Source organism: Gymnogyps californianus, chromosome 2 (assembly GCF_018139145.2).
Source record: "Gymnogyps californianus isolate 813 chromosome 2, ASM1813914v2, whole genome shotgun sequence".
NCBI lineage: Eukaryota > Metazoa > Chordata > Aves > Accipitriformes > Cathartidae > Gymnogyps > Gymnogyps californianus.
This window is the reverse complement of record NC_059472.1, coordinates 148763760-148782231: the sequence shown is the minus strand read 5'-3', so window position 1 is coordinate 148782231 and position 18472 is coordinate 148763760. Positions and strand designations below refer to the sequence as shown.

Below are 18472 nucleotides of genomic sequence, written 5' to 3'. Positions count from 1 at the left end.
GCACTACAAGGAGTATTTTAGTCGTTCTGTTAGTAAAACTACATTACTGCCTGGACAATAACTTGAGTTTTAATTTATCCTGACGGGTGACTGTTTACTCATGCTGGAGATTTTTGTGTGCTTACAAGACTGATAAAGGAAAGGACAACTTTATGGACTGTGTTTCAGTTTCTGGTCAGCTAACTTGCGTTCTTAGCAACTTCATACGCTTGTTTCTTTTACTGCCCTTTTGTAAGACTGCGACTCTGTTTACTTCATTTCTCCACAAGTGTAACTATAAATATGAAATTATTTTTCACAGAAGTTGTGCTTTTCATCTGTGCTGCTTCCTTGCATGTGTTCCTGGCAGCTCACACTTTCACCTGTTCTTTGTGTGTGCGCGTGATGTCTTGTTTTTCACTTGAAGATTTGGGAGAAATTGTCTTATTTGCTGGTAGCCTGCAATGTAATGCTCAATTATAAAATTGCCTCCTCCCTCCTCCTCCATACTTTTGTAAACAAAGTAATATGCAGTAATGAGCATTGGAAAAGCACTAGTAAATAAGGCTACATGTCTGACAGACCAGTAGTGTGAGCTGCTTTACTGTTCTTTGTTGTATCGCCTTGTAAGGAATTGCTGGCATGCTCCAAAAAATTAGGCTTTTCTATATTAGAAAGGAAAGTTGTGAATCTGGTCTGACACTGTGTAGTGCAGAGCTGGAGAACTTAGTGTAAAAGTTCCACTGTGATAATCTGCTCTGGATGGTGGACTTTGGAAGGAGGGAAGTATAGGCTCACATTTTGGACAGCATCTTGCTTTTGCCTCCATGATTGGGTGCAGACAGGACCTGATTGGGATTTAGGCACAATTAAATTGAAGTGTAGTGGTTGTTAAATTTTGAGACATGAGGTAAGTTGTTAGATTATCCATTTTACTTGGAATTTATTTCTGTAATGATTGAGTGCACATCTACAAGATTTATTCCCCCTCCGTTGGTCTGAAGTATTGTTACTCCTACTGTCAGAAAATATTGTTTAGCTTTGCTTGAGTTTCAGACTCAAAATATAAACATACACTTTGAGGCTACCTATTCAAGGAAGTACGTTTGTATGTTACTGATGGAAAAAAGTTTTGGTTTGTATCCAAGTATGTAAAAGTCCAAGGAGAAATAAAGAGCATGTATTCATCTACCAAAGCTTGGGAGTCATAGGTTTTCTTCTTGTCTTCACTTGTATTTGGATATTACTGAGCTGTAAAATGAACCTGCAAATGTAAACAACACTTTAAACCTTTCATCGTAATTTTTTGCCCCTAAATTGATCTTTATCGTTAGGGTGGTGGCTCACCTTTTTAGGAAGAGGAATGACTGTTCAATATAGCCTCCTTCCGCATGTAGGACAAAGAACCCAGTTTAATGTGTAATCGGCTTTCTGAATTGGTCCATAAAATAGCTGTGAAAACCTGAAGCGAATGCCCATAGTGTTGAAGAACCTCTCGGTGTAGCTGACAGGTCAGTCAGAAATCAAATGTTCAGGGAAGCCTTCAGTCTGTGGTCTCCATAAATTGGTACAGTTTTCCCCTCTAACTCAGAAGTGGGAAGTGTATTAAAGGTACTCTGTGTTGGATATTGAATGGGAGTAACCTTATCTGCTTGACCTCTTGCTTTCTGTGTTCAGATATGGACAAGGCATGAAGTAGCATTGGAGTGTTAAGCAAACTAGCAGTAGGCCACTAACATTTTTTTAATGAGCATTTTATGAAGGAAGCTGAGGTAGCCCCTTGGTGTTGGGTTATAAGTATCAGATACTAAGTATTATAAATTAAATGTACCATGGGAGCTGCATTATTTTTATTTTTCTTGGCATTTTGGGGATTGTCTATCTCTTCAGTAAAAGACTAAGTGGCAACACTGCGAAGTATGTTTGGTGGTCCTATAAAAGGTCATATTTTAACTTCACTCTTGTAAGTGGTTGAAGCGACCTTTTGTTCATGGCATCTGGGTAAATTATTCTTGGAGCTTGTCTAAACTTGCTGAAATGTTACTGCCTCTTAAAGGACAAGGCCCATCATGTGTTCAGTGTCTATTTAAATCAGCAGATTAAAAATGACAGATATTAGCTTTGGTTCACAAAGAGCATTTTGTATGTCTTGTAGCTGTGTCCTGCTAATCAAATTTTAAAGTATTCGGGGACTGAGCTGCCAGCTGGAGTTCCTTGATTTATAATTCGGTTGCTTTGTATATGGTAGTTATCTGATACTATCAAATCAACTTTTTGATTATTCTCTACCAATCTGGAGTTATTTTGAGAAGGCCATTTAGAGCCATATGAGTAAGCCATTTTGTTCAACTGTTTTGTGGTAAAATGGCAGGACACTGAGGGTCTGCAGAATGTAGGCATTAGGCTAAAACTTGTATTTGAAAAATGTGAATCAGAGGGAAGTCTGGTTTTGTGCAATTTATTAAAATTCTTCAAATAATGAGCTTTTCCCATATGGAAACTGAACCAAAAAAGGGGTAAGGGGGGCACCTTATTTATATTCAGTAAATAATGCTGTGGCTTAGTAAACATGGCCAGGTGGGATATTTAAAGCTGTAGCAAAAGTACTTCCAAAAGCAGTGCCATTTGTGCCGAAGTCAAAGATTAGCCACTGAAGAAGTGATTAGAACCTAATACTCCAGTTTCAAGGAGTTTCTTTTGTCAGCAGTGCCAGTTTTAAGCAATCCCTTTATTCTCTCCTGCTACTCCTTCTTTTTCTGCAGTTTATACCACCCTCTCCACTATGCCAGGGTTTCCTGGTAAACTGGAACCCAGACCCAGCTTATTTTCAATCCATGTCAATTCCCCAGGCTGGCTCATCATGTAGCCTCCAAAGGGTGGCATTTCCCCAGCTGAGAGTGTGGTACAGGGGTAGTAACTGGTGATAGGAGTTGGGAGGGACTGAGGCTGTAAAGCCAGCATGGGCACCATAAAAGCTTGTCGGGCTGCAACCTTTGGAGTTCTGCGACCGGTTCTGTGAGCGCTTGTGTTTTGCACCATGTAGGACAGGGGTGTCAGGAGAGACTGATAACACTGTAGAACATATTAAGTTCACTGCAGTCTTCTGGCAGATTGGAAATAAAGTTTCAAACTTCATTTTTGGGTGGGGTTTTTTTTGTTTGTTTGGGGTTTTTAGGAGGTTTTTTGGTGGGGGTTTTTTAACACACTGGCACAACAATTACACCAGTGAAGCTGTGTAGAAGCTGTAAAATGGCTTACTCCAGCCAAATACAGATGTAGTTCGGGACAGCATTACTGTATTTTAGCCTGCAGTATAACTGTGGAGTTTTTTGTGTTACAGTTTTGTTTATGTGGGTTGTTTTGGGGTTTTTCTCTTTTTTTTTTTCGTTTTTGGGGGGGGGGTTGTTGGTTTGTGTTTGTTTTACTGCCTCCTTCCCCCCCAATATTCAGAAGCAGTGGCTACTTCAACTAAGAATTACTTAGATTTGGTGGCATGCATGTAAAAGCACAAGGTACCTGTGTTTCTGGAAGCATAGAAATTAAGTGTGTACTGAGAAGGCAAGCAGATACAGGTGTTATGGTTTCAAAGTACTGTAGATTAACTTCTACGTTGTGTATATATGGATAAGTACAGCGCGTGTAGACATAATTTACTTTGAATTACACACTTCTTTTTGAATTTTGATAAATCTTCAAGAAAACTTCAGACTTCATCTTGGAGCATCTGAAAAACAGTTAGAAAACCAGTGTTACAGTTCCATGAGGACTATAAATCAATGTTATGTTTTTTTCCTTCTAAGGAAAGATTTAAAAATTTTATTTTTCATTTTGCACTACTAATTCTTGCTTGGTTTGTCTGGCTTTATATCTTATGCCATATAGCAGTCTAGAAGAGGAAGGGATAATTCTTACTGAATAGTGTAGGCATCAGCATGAGGATGATGTAGCAATGAGATGATGAAATGAACCCAAAAAATACCCCTTACTGCAACATATTCCCAAGTTTGTTTGAGATGCATCTCTCTCCCCACATCGTCATCGGCCCCCCCCCCCCTTTTTTTCCCCCAGACACCTAGAAGATCTTTAGTGTAGCCAAATGAAATGCTGTCTTTAGGACTCCTAGTCTCTCTTCCTTCCCTCACCCCAAATTGAACTTGAGTATTTAATGTAATGGTGACCATGGCAGGATTACATTTCAAAGTAATTCTTAAAGTAAAAGCATTGTAATGCAATATAGTTAAATGCTATTAAGAAATATTCTTTTTTCCTCAGGAAAACAAAGAAATAGACTGGAGCCAATGGATACCATATTCGTAAAACAAGTTAAAGAGGGTGGACCTGCTTTTGAAGCTGGACTGTGCACAGGTACTGTTCTTCTGTAACGCTGATAGCATGTTTGTGTACATGATGTAAAATAGATATGATTTAAGCTTCTACATATAGTTCTGTCTTCCATTTAAACCTTGTTCTTTCCTTCAGAAGTTTGAAACCTCTCTTGAATTGTCCTCCAGTGTGTTTCATCTCAAAAGCACTGTTGTGTTCTCTCAGGAAGTGCTGTATAAAATATATTAAGGCATTAAAGTCGTAGTCTTTTTGGTTTATTATCTTTAAAAAAAGTAAGAACAAGTATATGATAAAAATAGTGAGGAGAAAGAGAAAAGGGGGAAAATGACACCTGTAAGCTCCTATTTATTTTGCTTTGTGACAAATTGATAACCTCAAAATACTCAGGTTTTTGTCCTTTAAACTATTCCACTTCCTTTAAATTAAATGGGAACAATCCAAGTCTATCTCTTCTTATGAAATTTTGTTCAGTTGTTCGACTTAATCGAACTGGAGAGCAGAAAACATGTTTTTTGTGAAGTGCCAGGTACTTTGTCACAACTTTACTTAAGTGTCGAAGGAGAAAAAAGCTATGTTAGAATGGGAAGTCTTACAAGTGATAAAACAAGTTATGTAGATGGATACCACTACAAACACAGATTTCTGTTCTTAAAAAATATGGCAAAACATACCTTCTATGAAAGGACTGTGTTTGTGTCGATAATGGGATGTTGATGTTTTCTTTTGAAAACAGTTGTGTACATGCATTTGACTGGAATAGAATAATTTTTGTATGTTTCTTCCTAAAGAAATACAAAGATTCTAGGATGATCAGCAATTTAAAAACAGTACTAGATCCTACTTGTAGAGCATAAGGCATTTTTTCTTTTTTAACACCTCCTTAAGTAGTTATTCAGGGAAGGGCTACTTTGGCATTATTTTAATGCTATTATTTCAAGAAATGCTTTGACTTGATAAAGTGCAGCATATGTTGAAGTTCTACAGAGGAGCCATGTTAATTTCTACTCTGTTCAGTGTTTGCCAAATTGAAAGAGATGAAATCTGTAGAGAGTATTTTATTTTTAGGCATCGAAGAGATTTTTAGGAGCCCAGAGTAAAGAACAGAAAATAAATGAGAAAATACATTTTTAAATTACCAGAATATTCTTCTTAAACACACTGCTGATTGCAGTTATATCTAATTAGGTCATGCCATTATTTCTTGTTTAAAACTTTATGGTGAAATATATTACTATATCTCTGTCTTGAAATTGTATTATAAAACACTCAGGGAATGATCAGCCAGGTAGATTGTTTAACCTCTGATACAGACACTGCATACATTTCTTATTTTGTAGAATAAACTGTTTTGTTTTGGGTTTTTTTGATTCAACTTGGCTTTGTTTCATGGTCACACTAATGGAAAGAAAATACTCGAAAATCTAATATGAGTTTAGGTAGTTATGTTTGTTTCTCAATTCTTATTTCACTGCTGCAGGTTCCTTTGTAATACTGAAAGTCTCAACACAAGCTTTGTTAACCAGAATCAATGAGCTCTGTTTCAGGAGCTTACCTGGCTCCTACTCACCAGAAAGCTTGGAATACTCTTGCAAATTTGAGGAATAGGTTACGATATCTTAAATGTAACACAATTCGTTCTGAGTTTTTTTTGAATACTCCTGTAAAATTATCTTTGTTAGAGTTAGAAAGATCATACTTCCCATATTTAACCTCCAAGGCATTTCATTAAAAAAGAACATATCTGTGAGTTCCAAACATAAACATTAGAAATATCGAAATACAGACAGCCAAAACAGATCCACATTTCCCATGTCTTGATCTTCATGCTGTCACTTATGTATATGCAAGAATATAAAGAACTAATATGTGTGTGGAAAGAAGATGGTTTAAGTGCATTCAGATTAATTTCTGGTTTGATCAAAGGTATTTAATGGGCCACCAAATTGATGGAGAGCTATTAGAAAAAGCCTTCATGCTTCTATATCCTTTTTTGCACTACAGGCACTGGCCTTTCCCTTTATATGTACCTGAAAGTGAGCAAAGTTGTATTTTGCAGAGTTGCCTGTGCCCGCTTCTTTCATGTAACCAGTTCTGCAGTGTGTACCACCTGAGGTTTTTTGGCACGTTCATTGGATGCATGCTTCAAGTAGACTCATTTCACTGCTGTGTGTAACCTAGTCTGTTTCTTTGAAAAATAAAAACTACAGAAGAATAGATGAGATGATATGACCTACTTTAAAGATATTCCTTACTACAGTTTTTAGTGGGAATACTGAGTAAAGATCTACATCTGTGGGCAAGTTCTGAAACAGCCTGGAAAAAAGCCAGTTTTAAGTTCCAGAGAAGGATCTGGTGTGTTCTGAGGAAGTCTTGCCATACAACCTAGCAGGACAGAGTTCAGACCTTGTAAATAAGACTATTTTTTGGCACAAACTATGGCATTTCTTTTTCCTGCAACTTTTTGAAAGCATTTATTTCCGTGTGACACTGAGCATTTCAAAATTAACCTTGTTTTCATAAAAGTCCAGTTTCTCAGCCTGATTACGTAAGGTGTCTGTATGTATGCAACAGTGGGATAGGGTTTGCTATCCATCACAGGTGCCTATCAGTCATGTGGATTGCTAGCAGCCATTAAACGTTGCCACCAACCTTTCTTTCATTGCTTAGGAAGCAAGAGACAAAACTCAGAGTTCTTTCAGGTGAGGAAAAGGGCAGTAACCAGCTGATAAGAGGGCATATGTAAACTTCTATAAAATTTAAAATATCGCACCAATTTATTTGCATGATGTTGCGTCCTGCGTGCAGACCAAATTAAAAACAGTCAGCAGATCTGTGTGGTTTGGTAAGTCTGGAAATCCCTGGGGTCTGTATAGGGAACCTCCACAGAGCACAAGCATTTAGAGCGTCATTGCCACCAAGTCAGGCTGAGTATTCAGAGTGAACTGCTTTTTCCTTGCTTTGGTTTGATCGCCAGAAACACAAAAAGGGCTTTCAGTTTCTAAAGCAGCGTGAAAAAGCCATTCCTTTGTCTCACTTTGCGTGGGTCCTTTCTTTCAGTTCTTCTTTCTCCAGCAGCTTTCCAAAGCTCCCTACCTGTAATTCTTTAGACCGTTTTCTCCTCATTAGTAAATTCAAGATACCTTTCTGCTCTTCTGATCAGAGATGACATAAATACCGTTTTTGGTGAAGGAATGGGATGGGTTTTTCATCAAAAGCTGAAAGTAGCTCTGCATGATATATTTGCCATTTAATTTATGAGCGTATATGAAGCTCTTAATGAGGAGGGTGTGACAAACTATTAGGAGAAATCTGACAAAAGTGATGTTAAGTCTAAAGGTTGATCTATATGGATAAGAAATAACCCATTACACTGTCCAAGATGCATTGAAGAGATAGGAATGTCTTGGAAACAACCCAGATTATTCTGAGGAAGGAGGAAGCTGGAGCCTTTCAAAATATTTGTTCTTTATTTCTCAGAAGGAAGAAGTACAAAATTGCAGTATTTGCTGCTATTAAAGGAGATGTGTACAGCTACACTTGGCAGTGTTGAGTTAAAGTTTGGTTTTGTTTTGAGGTTAAGTGCTAGAATGAAATGTCTACTTATAATTTGCTTAAGAATTGGGCAGAGTTGTCAGTACGTGTTTACCATACATCAAAAGCTTTATTTAGAAGATGGGATACGTAAGTGAGCCTCTGGTGTAGCTTACACCTGCTTGTGGTTTTCCTTCTATGAGTTTCTAGGTGATTCATTTGGGAGCTTAGAATAAGATTCCACATCTGAAAATGTTCTGAGAAAAGAGTAGAAACTTGGCATCCTGTACGTGGTTACATGTAGTTGTATTGTGCATCTTTTATTTCCTTCTTTTTTCATTTTTAAAGACGACTAACCTTGAATTTAACATATTGGTGATCTTGATTACTGTGAGGTACAGAAGTACAAAATAAAAATGATCAAAAAATGTCTAGACAAATTAATTTAAGGTATAACTTTTCCCTTTACAGGTGACAGAATTATAAAAGTCAACGGAGAAAGCGTTATTGGGAAGACATATTCTCAAGTCATTGCTTTAATACAGAACAGGTAAGATACTAGTATCTAATATGTGCTACACTTATTTTTTGTATACTAAGCAGGAAATGACCACTTACGGTGGTTCTGAAAAAAGTCATTGTATTTTTAAATTTTCCTTAATGCGCACTCAGTTTTACTATTTCTGTTTTCGTGTATTAACTGAATGCTGACATAGGTTTGAGAATGGGTATGCTGAATTGTGCCACAGTCCTTTTATGTCAGTACTTGCCTCTTGTTAGTATATCACACTGAGTGTTATAGAGGAAGGTTGTCTGAACTTAAAATAGGAAGATTAGGTATACATACACCACACATATATGTGTCAATTTAAAAAGAAAATAATAAAAATTTACCTTGCTTATGAGATCTGATAACTAGAAATCAGCATATCTGGTAAGGGAAAAATTTTATGCTAGTGCACACCTTGGCTTTCCTCTGTTTTGCAGCAAGTTATGAACCTTGCACAGAGTTGAGGAAATGGTAATATTTACTGCTCCTGCAGCTCACAAGGGCTTGTTAAATCATGTCCATGCATGAATCTGGATACTCATTTTCATGTCTCATATCTGCCTCTATTTTTACAGTTTTCTTGGTGTCAATTTCTGTTCTATAGCAACAAGTTTCCAATATAATAATGAGTTATGTGGAAAAAAAGATGTATTATGATCAGCATGGAAGAATGTTTTCTAAATACATCTCACATGTCACATTCTGTTTTTAGTGAATCTTCACGCATTAAGACTTAGTTATGCTTACAGTTAGAAGTAGGAAAAATAAGATCCTGATCTTCCTATTTCAGTGGAGTCTTTATTCAAGATTTCATTCAAAATAAATACATCCCAGGTGCATTTTTTTGAAATAACAAAACTCTGTGTTCAAAGGTATGACAGGCAAGATAGACTGAAATGCGTTCTGTGTCATTAGTACCTTCTATACAAAGAAAATATCTGGAAGGGTGGAATCTATCTTTTTTTATAACCTTTACTGGAGATAAATACCAGCCATGTATCGTTTTTTCATTTTGTATTTGTACAGACAGCAATATCGTACAATAGTGTATACCTAAGACACAGGACGTTACATGCCCAGCAGGTACATCAGTCAATTAAATCTCTTATCTTAATCCAAGAAAGAGAGAGACCAATCACATCTTCCAGTGGCCTTCGTGGTCATTGATTCTTAACTCTAGGTCTGCCTGTGAATAAAGTTTTATTTTCAGCCCCATGAGTGTAGGTAGTGAACCGTCCCAGCAGAATGCAGTGCTTGCCGACTGTGGATAAACCAGGGACACCCGAACAAGGCGTTATCAGTGATTATCTAGTGCAACCAGGAATGGTATACTGCATTGCTGCATCTGTCCCCCTAATTTCCATGAGTGCAAAGAAGATGAAGGAATGCTATTGTTAGTTAGGAGAGGAGAACAATTTTTTGTCTTGAGCCAGATGCATACATCACAGAAGATCGTAACAAAAGGTCATGTGTATCCTTGAGTGTTTTATACAGAAAATATAACCATCAGGAAGTCTTCAGCTGAACCTCTTAAGATAACAGATAAATACTAATTCTGATCCATGAAGAGAGCTCAGACTCCAGATCAGGTGTATCTTCCTTGTAGCTTGCAGGCAATGCTTCTCATGTGACTAAAGAATGAACTCTAATTCTTTGCTTGAAAACAGTATTTTTGAGCTCAGAGCAGTTTGTTCTGCACAAAAGTATTTTATTTCTTGTGCTGCTATTTCGTGGCAAGTAAAATTAGTTACAGTGTATGCTTCTTGCTTTAGCATGCTGTTCTTGCATCAGCATAGCCATCCTAGGTCAGACTGATGGTCTGTTTATGTCAGTATCCTCTCTGATAATATCCAGTAATGGATTCTTAGGAGAAGGCTATGAAAACGCTGAAACTATAGAGTGATATTTGGTCAGATAATACTAGCCCACTTTCCAGAAATCCTTGGCTTAGGAACTTGCCTGAACCAAAGGTTTTATCTGCATCACTTGATTTAATAGTTCTTGATAGGTTGGTCTTGCACAAGTTCACTTAATGTACTTAAACTCCTCATATTAAAAATACCCAGTGACACAGTTCTTGCTCTGTTTTGTGTCTTAGCTTATCTTTCATCCAGCACACCTTAGTTTCTTTAGTAGGCTTTATGCAACCAACTTGCTGAAAGGCCTTTTGAACGGCTAAGTTGTCAGTTGAAATCTCTTTTATTCTTGACTAAAGACAGTTTCACGTATAGTCTCAGTATGTTGTCTGAAGGCTTTGTAGATATTTTAATTACTGTATTTTTAATTATTGTTTTTAATTAACCTTTCAAACATATTGCTGACTGTAAATGCTTATTCTTTTGTCATTTTTCTGATCATCTTCAGAGAAGTTTTTAAGAATACAACACATTTTATCCTCTTTTACCTCTAAAGAGAGAGTTGTCCGTCCATGTGTCCCCCCACCACCACCACTGTATAGCTGCTTTGCAATGAAACTCAGTTTGGACTTACTGATTTTACATAGCTGCTCATTATTTTTCTAGAAAGTTGTTCAATTGTAGTTGTCTGTCCTCATTATATAATGCTGCAGACATCAGAGCTTAGCTGCCTTAAATGAAATGATCCCCATAAATTCCAGTGGGACTTATGGATGGGATATAATTCAGCAATGTTTTGTATTGTTCTCGGAAAAGTTTCAAGCTGTCTCTCGAACGTTATCTATTTTGCTCTAGCTAGAGATAGCAAAGCTAAACTTCCACTGATTGTTTCCTCTGGAAGGTAAAGGGCACAACTCAAGGTGTCCATGAGATCACTTTTAAGTCTAGGTTTCCTACTCTTTACCAGTAGTTGTTACTTTGGTCCGTTAAGAATTTATTCTCATCTGTTTACATAATCATCTTGGAGATATGTTGATTACTAACGTAAACTCCGTAAATTATGTATGGTTCTAAATAAAACAAGAAACAGATTCTGATTCCCAACTTTTTTTTTTTGAACTGTGGAGCATTTGAATGATTAAGTCTCTTCCACTTGTTTCGCTTTGCAAATTCTTCTTGAAAGTGTTGGGATTACTCAGAAATATACATAGTTTAGCTACTGAATATGTTTCATTAATACAAAATACTGCATCAAAAGATAAGTCTTTACGATTAGTGCTTTAGTTTGATGACTCTGAGTCAATCAATTTAAATTTAACTCTCAAAATGTGTAATGAAAGTCATTTGCATGACAGATATCTCTGAGAATTCACAATACTGTGTCTAATATTTTAGTGTGAACTGCCACTTTCTGTGTGGTGGTTCTTAATAACACTTTCTAGTTCATAATTTGCGTGCACATTATATAGTACAATACACCAAACTTATTCCTTAATACTTTCTGTTTCTGATATGAGAATTGAAAAACATTCTGAGAGTACTTCACAAAATACAAAGTAGGAAGATCCAAATTGTATCCAGAAGGTTCTGCAGGCAAACTGGAATAGAATAGTAAAGTAGTTATTTGAATGATATATAAAACATTGTTCCTGAATGGAACCCTTTCCTCTTTTGGATGGCTACTAAAAAAGATGTTAGACTGTGTAAATGGATTTAATCGCTTTCTTTTAAAAAAAAAAAAAAGGCACAAAAAAATTGTATAAGAGAATGGTTTGTTCTGTGTCAAATTATATTCCTTTATATAAAAAGTACTTGAAGAGGAGCAATACTGTTTATCTATTTCTCATATTTTTGACTTCCGAAGTCTTCATCCTGCAAATAAGCATTGATTATTATCAAACCATAAGTTGCCTAACAGAATTTACACATACATGCTACCCACATGTAGAAATGATATCTGAACACTTCATTGGAAATGCCTCAAGCTATGGTATCTCTTTCATATTCCCTTTTTGTTTTACAACTGATAAATAGTTTAATATCCATACAAAGGAGTCTAGGCAAAAGTCAGCTCCTGATGACACTACTTTTAAAGAAATTTAAATAGTTTTGCTGTTTATGCATTCAGTCAAAATGGGAAATGCTATTGTAAATGCACATTAAAAAGTCAATACTTTTGTGTTTCTTAAAATTCAATATTCTGAAAAATCTTGAAAAGGCTTTTGAAGACTTTTTTTTTTCTTAGCTGTGCATAGACTTAAAAAAACCTTAAATCTATCACTGCTGATCTTTGGTTTTAAAACTAAAGTAATTCTTGCTGCTTGGAGAAAACTTTTTTCCAAAATGAATAATGGTGTAAGAAGATTGTGAAACCAGATCCTCTTACTCTGCTATTTTTGCATGCAGCCTTATGTCTGTGGTCACTAACAAATGGAAAAGGAACCACAAAATAAAAACATCTTTCATATAAGAAAGCATAATAAATAACACGTTACATGTTTGAGAAGAGTACTTTCCTTCCTGCAGAAATAAGAAACTGAGGTCCTTCTCAGTGCTTTCATAGACTGTTCTGCGTGCCCTGAAGTTGATGGCCAGTCTCTCTGCTGGTTTTGTCTTTTCTCAGCAAATGCCTTGTACTGACCAGTACAGATAAGCTAATTTCTAGTCTGATATATCCAGTTAGGTTGTATGCTTTTTTTCTTGTGCTGGTATTGGTCTGTTTGTTTAAATGTCCTTTCTTCTTGTGACATGTAACGTGAGATTTCTGAATAACAGTCATAATCTCTTCGTTTTCTGGGGTTTTTTTGAGCCTAGTTAAAATAGTCTGTTCAAGTCATCTCTTTTGTAGCTCTTCTCTGTACCTGTTCCAGTTTACATTTAATGAATGTGAACAAAGTATGTCAGATGAGATAATGAATTCAGCTGTTCTGTATCCAATGTTACAAGCATATACTTCTCTTGTGTGTGAAAATACTTTTTCCTGGTAGATACTGAGTTTCACTGTTTTACAATATTTGACTCTGGATAACTGGTAGATTGGACATTTGGTGTCCTGATTTTGCCTGTATTTAAATTATATTGATTGAACTGTCCAGATTCCTGGATCTTTATGCTGCTGCTGCTTTTGGTTTTAGCAATTCAGACTGACAAACTCAGCACTTACAAATAGCAAGCGTTTTTCATCCATATTTGAGATGTCATCTGGCTGACTAAATATGTTTAAGTTGATTCTGCTAGGAGGTGATTGGAGCAGAAAGGTGTAAGTCAGTGCTTGCCTTGCTATTGCCCCACTTTTCACATGATGTGGTGGTTATGACATTTCCCCAGCAATTTTAAAGGGTGCTAATGGACTTTAGTTTTAAATGGAGTACAACTAATGTACCTTAGGACTTGGGAGGGGCGGGGGGCAGGAGAAACAAAACTGACAAAGGCAGCTTAATACACTGGTTTTGCTGAGAACACAGATGTACTCTTCAGTCAGATTTCTGTTCTACTCTTATTTGCTAAGACTCTAATGGAAATCAGTGTTTTTCTGTTGTGTAAAGTAATTTGACAGAATAGCTGAGTGTGGGAGTTATTGAATGGTTTTGGTCTATGGAAGTTAATGGATCATCTTTGTAACAAGAACTGAAAATCTTTTCCAAAAGTTCATGTGTGGTGTTTTTTTTCTATTTGTTTCAGTGACAGCATATTGGAACTTAGTGTTATGCCAAAAGACGAGGACATCCTTCAACTGGTATGTTTATGAAGCTTATATTCAGACAGTATGTTGACTGAAGAAAAATGTCTTGCTGTTGGTTACAAAGTCTTTGAACTGTGCTAGCAGCAAATAAAGAGTTAACATTTATCGCTCTGTCACTCCTTAGATATTTTCCTACTTGCTTGCCATCTCTGAAATTTCAAAGGAATCCAAATACAGGGGAGAATACCTTCTTCACATGATATTTCTAGCATATTGTTTTTAAAAAAATATATCTTAGAATAGTGTTTGTGTTTTTATTATGTTTTGGATTAGTTTCCTTATGTTAGAATTTATGAATTGGATTGCTTTCTTTAACTAGGTTGTCTAATTCTAAAGAAGTTGGGAAACATTACTAAATTTGAATTAAAAAACTAGCATATGGTGCTTAAAACTAGCTTTTGTTAATAACTCGCTGTCACTAGATTTCCAGGAAAGAAGCAAGGTGATGAATGTGCTGAAGGTTATTAACAATTTTTTTAATTGTAACTGCTGTAAATATTTTGTTACGCTAGTGCCTATATGGTCTTAATTTGAACTGAGGTCCTACATACATAGTGAAAGAATTCGTCTCCCATTTAGTGTCTTTAAGTGCAAGAGAGCTGTGAATAAAATATGATGTGTGTATTGTGAAGAATTAGAAAAACACCTAATGTATTAGTATGCTCTAGTTTATTTTTAATTGGAAGTAGAGGAAAGGAGAAGACAACAAGCAGGGTAGACTTTCTGGTTAGTAGTTGGAAAATTGTATTTTCTAATCCACACAGAAATAGTAAGACATGTCTTTTAACAGTTAAGAAAAACCTGTGGGTTTCAGTAGCTGTTTTCCAGTATTAAAGGACAAATTAATGTGTAAAGAAAAAACCCAAGAAACTCTGTTTTGAGCTGAAGGTGAAGATAGAGACTAGTATAGGAACTCAGCCAGTTAGGCCAACAAGCCAAGATTATTAGAATAGAAGTGATATTTTGAGAACATTTGATAAATATTTCAGTAATCCAGCACAGAAAATGTTAGGGCAGGGGATGAGTTTTGATTGCATGAATAAGTGGGAGGGTAAAGCTGGTTTTTTTGTGGGTTGGGGTTTTTTTTCTTTCTTGGGGTTTTTTTGGTGGTGTGGGGTCTTTTTTGTTTTGGTTTTTGTTTTGGTTTTTGTTTTAGGGGTTTTTTGTTTGGTTTGTTTTGGTTTTTAACTGGAACTGTGAATATGTAGAAATGGAGGAACAGTTATAACTTTTAAATAATCTGAATGGCCCTATGCATCTAATGCAGTCTTGTAGCCATAACAGTCTAAGGATCTGGGCAAGGCAAGATTTGTAGGTTTAACATTAAACCTTTGTATTTGGCTGGGTGAGAAGCTCTTAGGCACATCTTCCCTCTGCTGATGAAACAAGAAGCGCAAGCTTCACGTGAAGTATAGATGAAAAATAATTGGTTGGAATTTAACTTATATCAATGAGTGAGATAATGGGGACAGAGGAAGAAAGATGATTGTTGCCTTTGGGCTAGAGAAGGATATTAGTAAAAAGAAAATAAGGTCATTCTCCTGGAGGAGATTGAGGTGTAAAGGAAAGAGAATAAATACCTGCCTGTGGGAGTTCTAGAAAAAAACTGGAGATATGTATGGGAATAATTTCCAGGTGTCACTAAAAGAAGTTTCTTTTGAGTTGTAAGATGTGGTAGGGTTGTGAATTTTATATGTGAGGCTCCTCTTTTGAAGATAGAAAGAGGATTAGGTTTGAGAGGTGGAGTCATCATTTTGCAAAAAAATGCTTTGCATTGCCTCTATAGCTTGTATGAGTTCGTTCTGACAGTTGTTTGCTGTTATGTTGGGTTAGTACATGATTATGATACAACATGGAGGAGTTTATGCTCCTGTTTGCTATGATGCATTTGTTTGGGTAAAAGTGGACTTGTCTTGAGGACTATCAGTTCCACATAGCATCTGCCAGAGGAAAGCCATGAAGAGACAGATGTTTTCTGTTGTCTGCAAGACTGACCATTGCGTGTACTCGGGTCTATTGGAAAAGACTTCTGATAGCCGCAGTTTGTTCATGCGGTTCTGTCACGATCTGTATTTTAGTATATATGTTTTCAGGTGTCAGTCTTTGATGGCAGAGTTGCAACATGTGAAGATACAGGTGATAAAAATGAATTGCATCATACAACAGAAGTCATCAGTTGTGTCGTGTAGTTTTCTCCCTTTTAGACCACCACAGAGGAGGAAAAATGTTACCACTTCTAAAATAACAATTAGCAGTCTTTTGAGACACAGTGCACCACTGTAACTTCAGTCAAATGAAAAATGATACAATTCCTCTGAAGATGGTGATTATTAATCTTCAGCCTTTAGATGTTAGGATCTACTATTCTCATGACAAGATCTGGTGAAGAATTTTGCTCTACTTGAAGCTGAACACTCATGTTTAACATATTTTCAGAGTAACAGCATAGAATGTTATTCCTTTCACTCCCAGTGAAAAGACAGTAACTTTTTGTTTTCGGCTGAGAAACTGCATACTTTTTTGTTTTGGCTTTCTATTTTTATTTTTGTGACTAATGCTGTATTAGCTTTTGTGGAAATCTTATGTCTAAATAAAATATAAACCTCAGAGCAAATTCTTATTCCTGAATGAAGTACAGCTTGTGTACGTAAGTGATAACAATAATCTCTGTAGTGGTAGTGTCAGTATAAGTACAAAGTTAACAATAAATAGTAAGATACAGTGCCCTTATTAGGGCACTATTATTAGAGGAAAAACTTATACTTTTGTCACTGAAGTTGTGTTATGTAAGTTGTTATAGTATGTTAGAGATTTGTTTTCTTTGACATATTTCATAAATTTCACTGTAAATATCTTCAGATGGTGTCACTCATTGTAAACCGTTGATGTTAAATACTGGTATGCTGTAAAAATAGAAGAACTCAAAGCACTACTGGATATTGTAGTAGGAGCTAATGAAAGGTTTATCTAGGCATTGAGGATGAAATAGTTTCATTATATTCAGGAATGATGCTGGTTGTGGTAACTTTTTGAGTACTTGGCAGTCTACTCCATGTGGTGATGACTGATTGCTAGGTTAACTACATAAAGAACACAGTTGCTTGTTTCTATCCTTAGTTTGCTATTTATAAACCTCGAGTTTAGTCTTCAGAAATATCCATATATGTCTGTGAACTTGGTATATTGAATTTCCTGAAAACAAGGCTTCAAATCCATTCATCAATTGTAACAATGAAGTGGTCCAATCCACAGGTCATCGCCTTCTGTGGCATGTGCCCACTGCTTGCTTAGAAGGGAATTACATATTAAATCCTGCCGTTAGTGAAGTCGGTGTCAGTTGTGTTCCTTCACTGGCGTGATCTTGGAAATGTCGCTTTGGGGATGGGGGAAAAGATATTTAAAACATCTCTATCCATGACAAAAACTTGAACTGTTGCCAACTGTGAATGTGTTGGGTTTTTTTCATGCTCCTTCTCAAAATTGAGATTAGTTTACTTAAAATAATCTCTTGTGATAATTTTGAAACATTTGTAGGTATGTAACCATTTTGAGACCAGGAGGAGGAGGAGGAGAATTATTATTATATTATTATACTCTCCTCAGTGTTTCAAATTTGATGTATCTGTATACAATTTCTGTAATATTCTCAACCTTTTTTGACAGAATTTTGGCATCTTGTAAGTTTTAGTACCACTGACTTGATGTGAATGGGAAGACACATTTAGGTTGACTACAAATAGTTCCTTTTCTCAAGTGTATTTAATGGAATTGCTGTTTTGTAGCCTTTGGATAACAAATTTAATACTAAAAAGTTGTTCAAATTGTGACCTTTTTCAGTTGTTCAAAAGTTTTTTGTGCTACACAGAAAATACTGAACATAAAGGTGCTCCCTAGAGAGAGAAAATTGAAATTGCTAAGCCCATTTACAGGTCAGCCTTATTTTGACTCTTGTCAACACACTTTGTAGTGTCTAACGTGTGTGTGTTAGGATGTCCTTAGTATGCAGGATTTTTGGAACATTTTTTCAAGGTATGTTCATATTGGAATTTGCTTGTTTGCTAATCATTCCTCATGTATGTAAAGAAGAATATAGCTTACAAGCCACTGAATTTCTAAGTATTAGGCACTTGAAAATATCAGTCTTAAAAATTGCATCTTTAATATGGTCTACATTGGAGCTGTTCATTTGGAAGGTTATTTGTAATGTAGCATATTGTTTATATATAGGGTTTATTATATGTAAATATATGTAGATATTAATTTGTAAATATGTTTATCTACTTCGTGTATGTGTATATACACACATATGCTATAGGTAAGTTATCCTGATTTTTCATCTTTCATTTTCTGGCACTTCCCTCACTATCCACTCCAAAGTTCATCTTTCCTAACTTTTATCCTATCTCCAACAGTTTCAATTGAAGTAAGTTTTAAAAAATCATTTCCTCATAGGAATTGCCCCAAAAGGCA

The 18472-nt window shown here is 36.0% G+C and overlaps 1 protein-coding gene across 2 annotated transcripts in view; it reads left to right on the top strand.

Moving 5' to 3' along the window:
• The window catches only part of ARHGAP21 (Rho GTPase activating protein 21), a 121667-nt gene that overhangs the window by 65333 nt on the left and 37862 nt on the right, over positions 1-18472 (top strand). For both annotated transcript variants that reach the window (XM_050891502.1, XM_050891503.1), the window contains exons 4-6: positions 4252-4344; positions 8326-8404; positions 13942-13996. In XM_050891502.1, the coding sequence (XP_050747459.1) occupies positions 4278-4344; positions 8326-8404; positions 13942-13996 (201 nt within the window). In that variant the 5' untranslated portion in view covers positions 4252-4277. The remainder of the gene's footprint in view (positions 1-4251; positions 4345-8325; positions 8405-13941; positions 13997-18472) is intronic.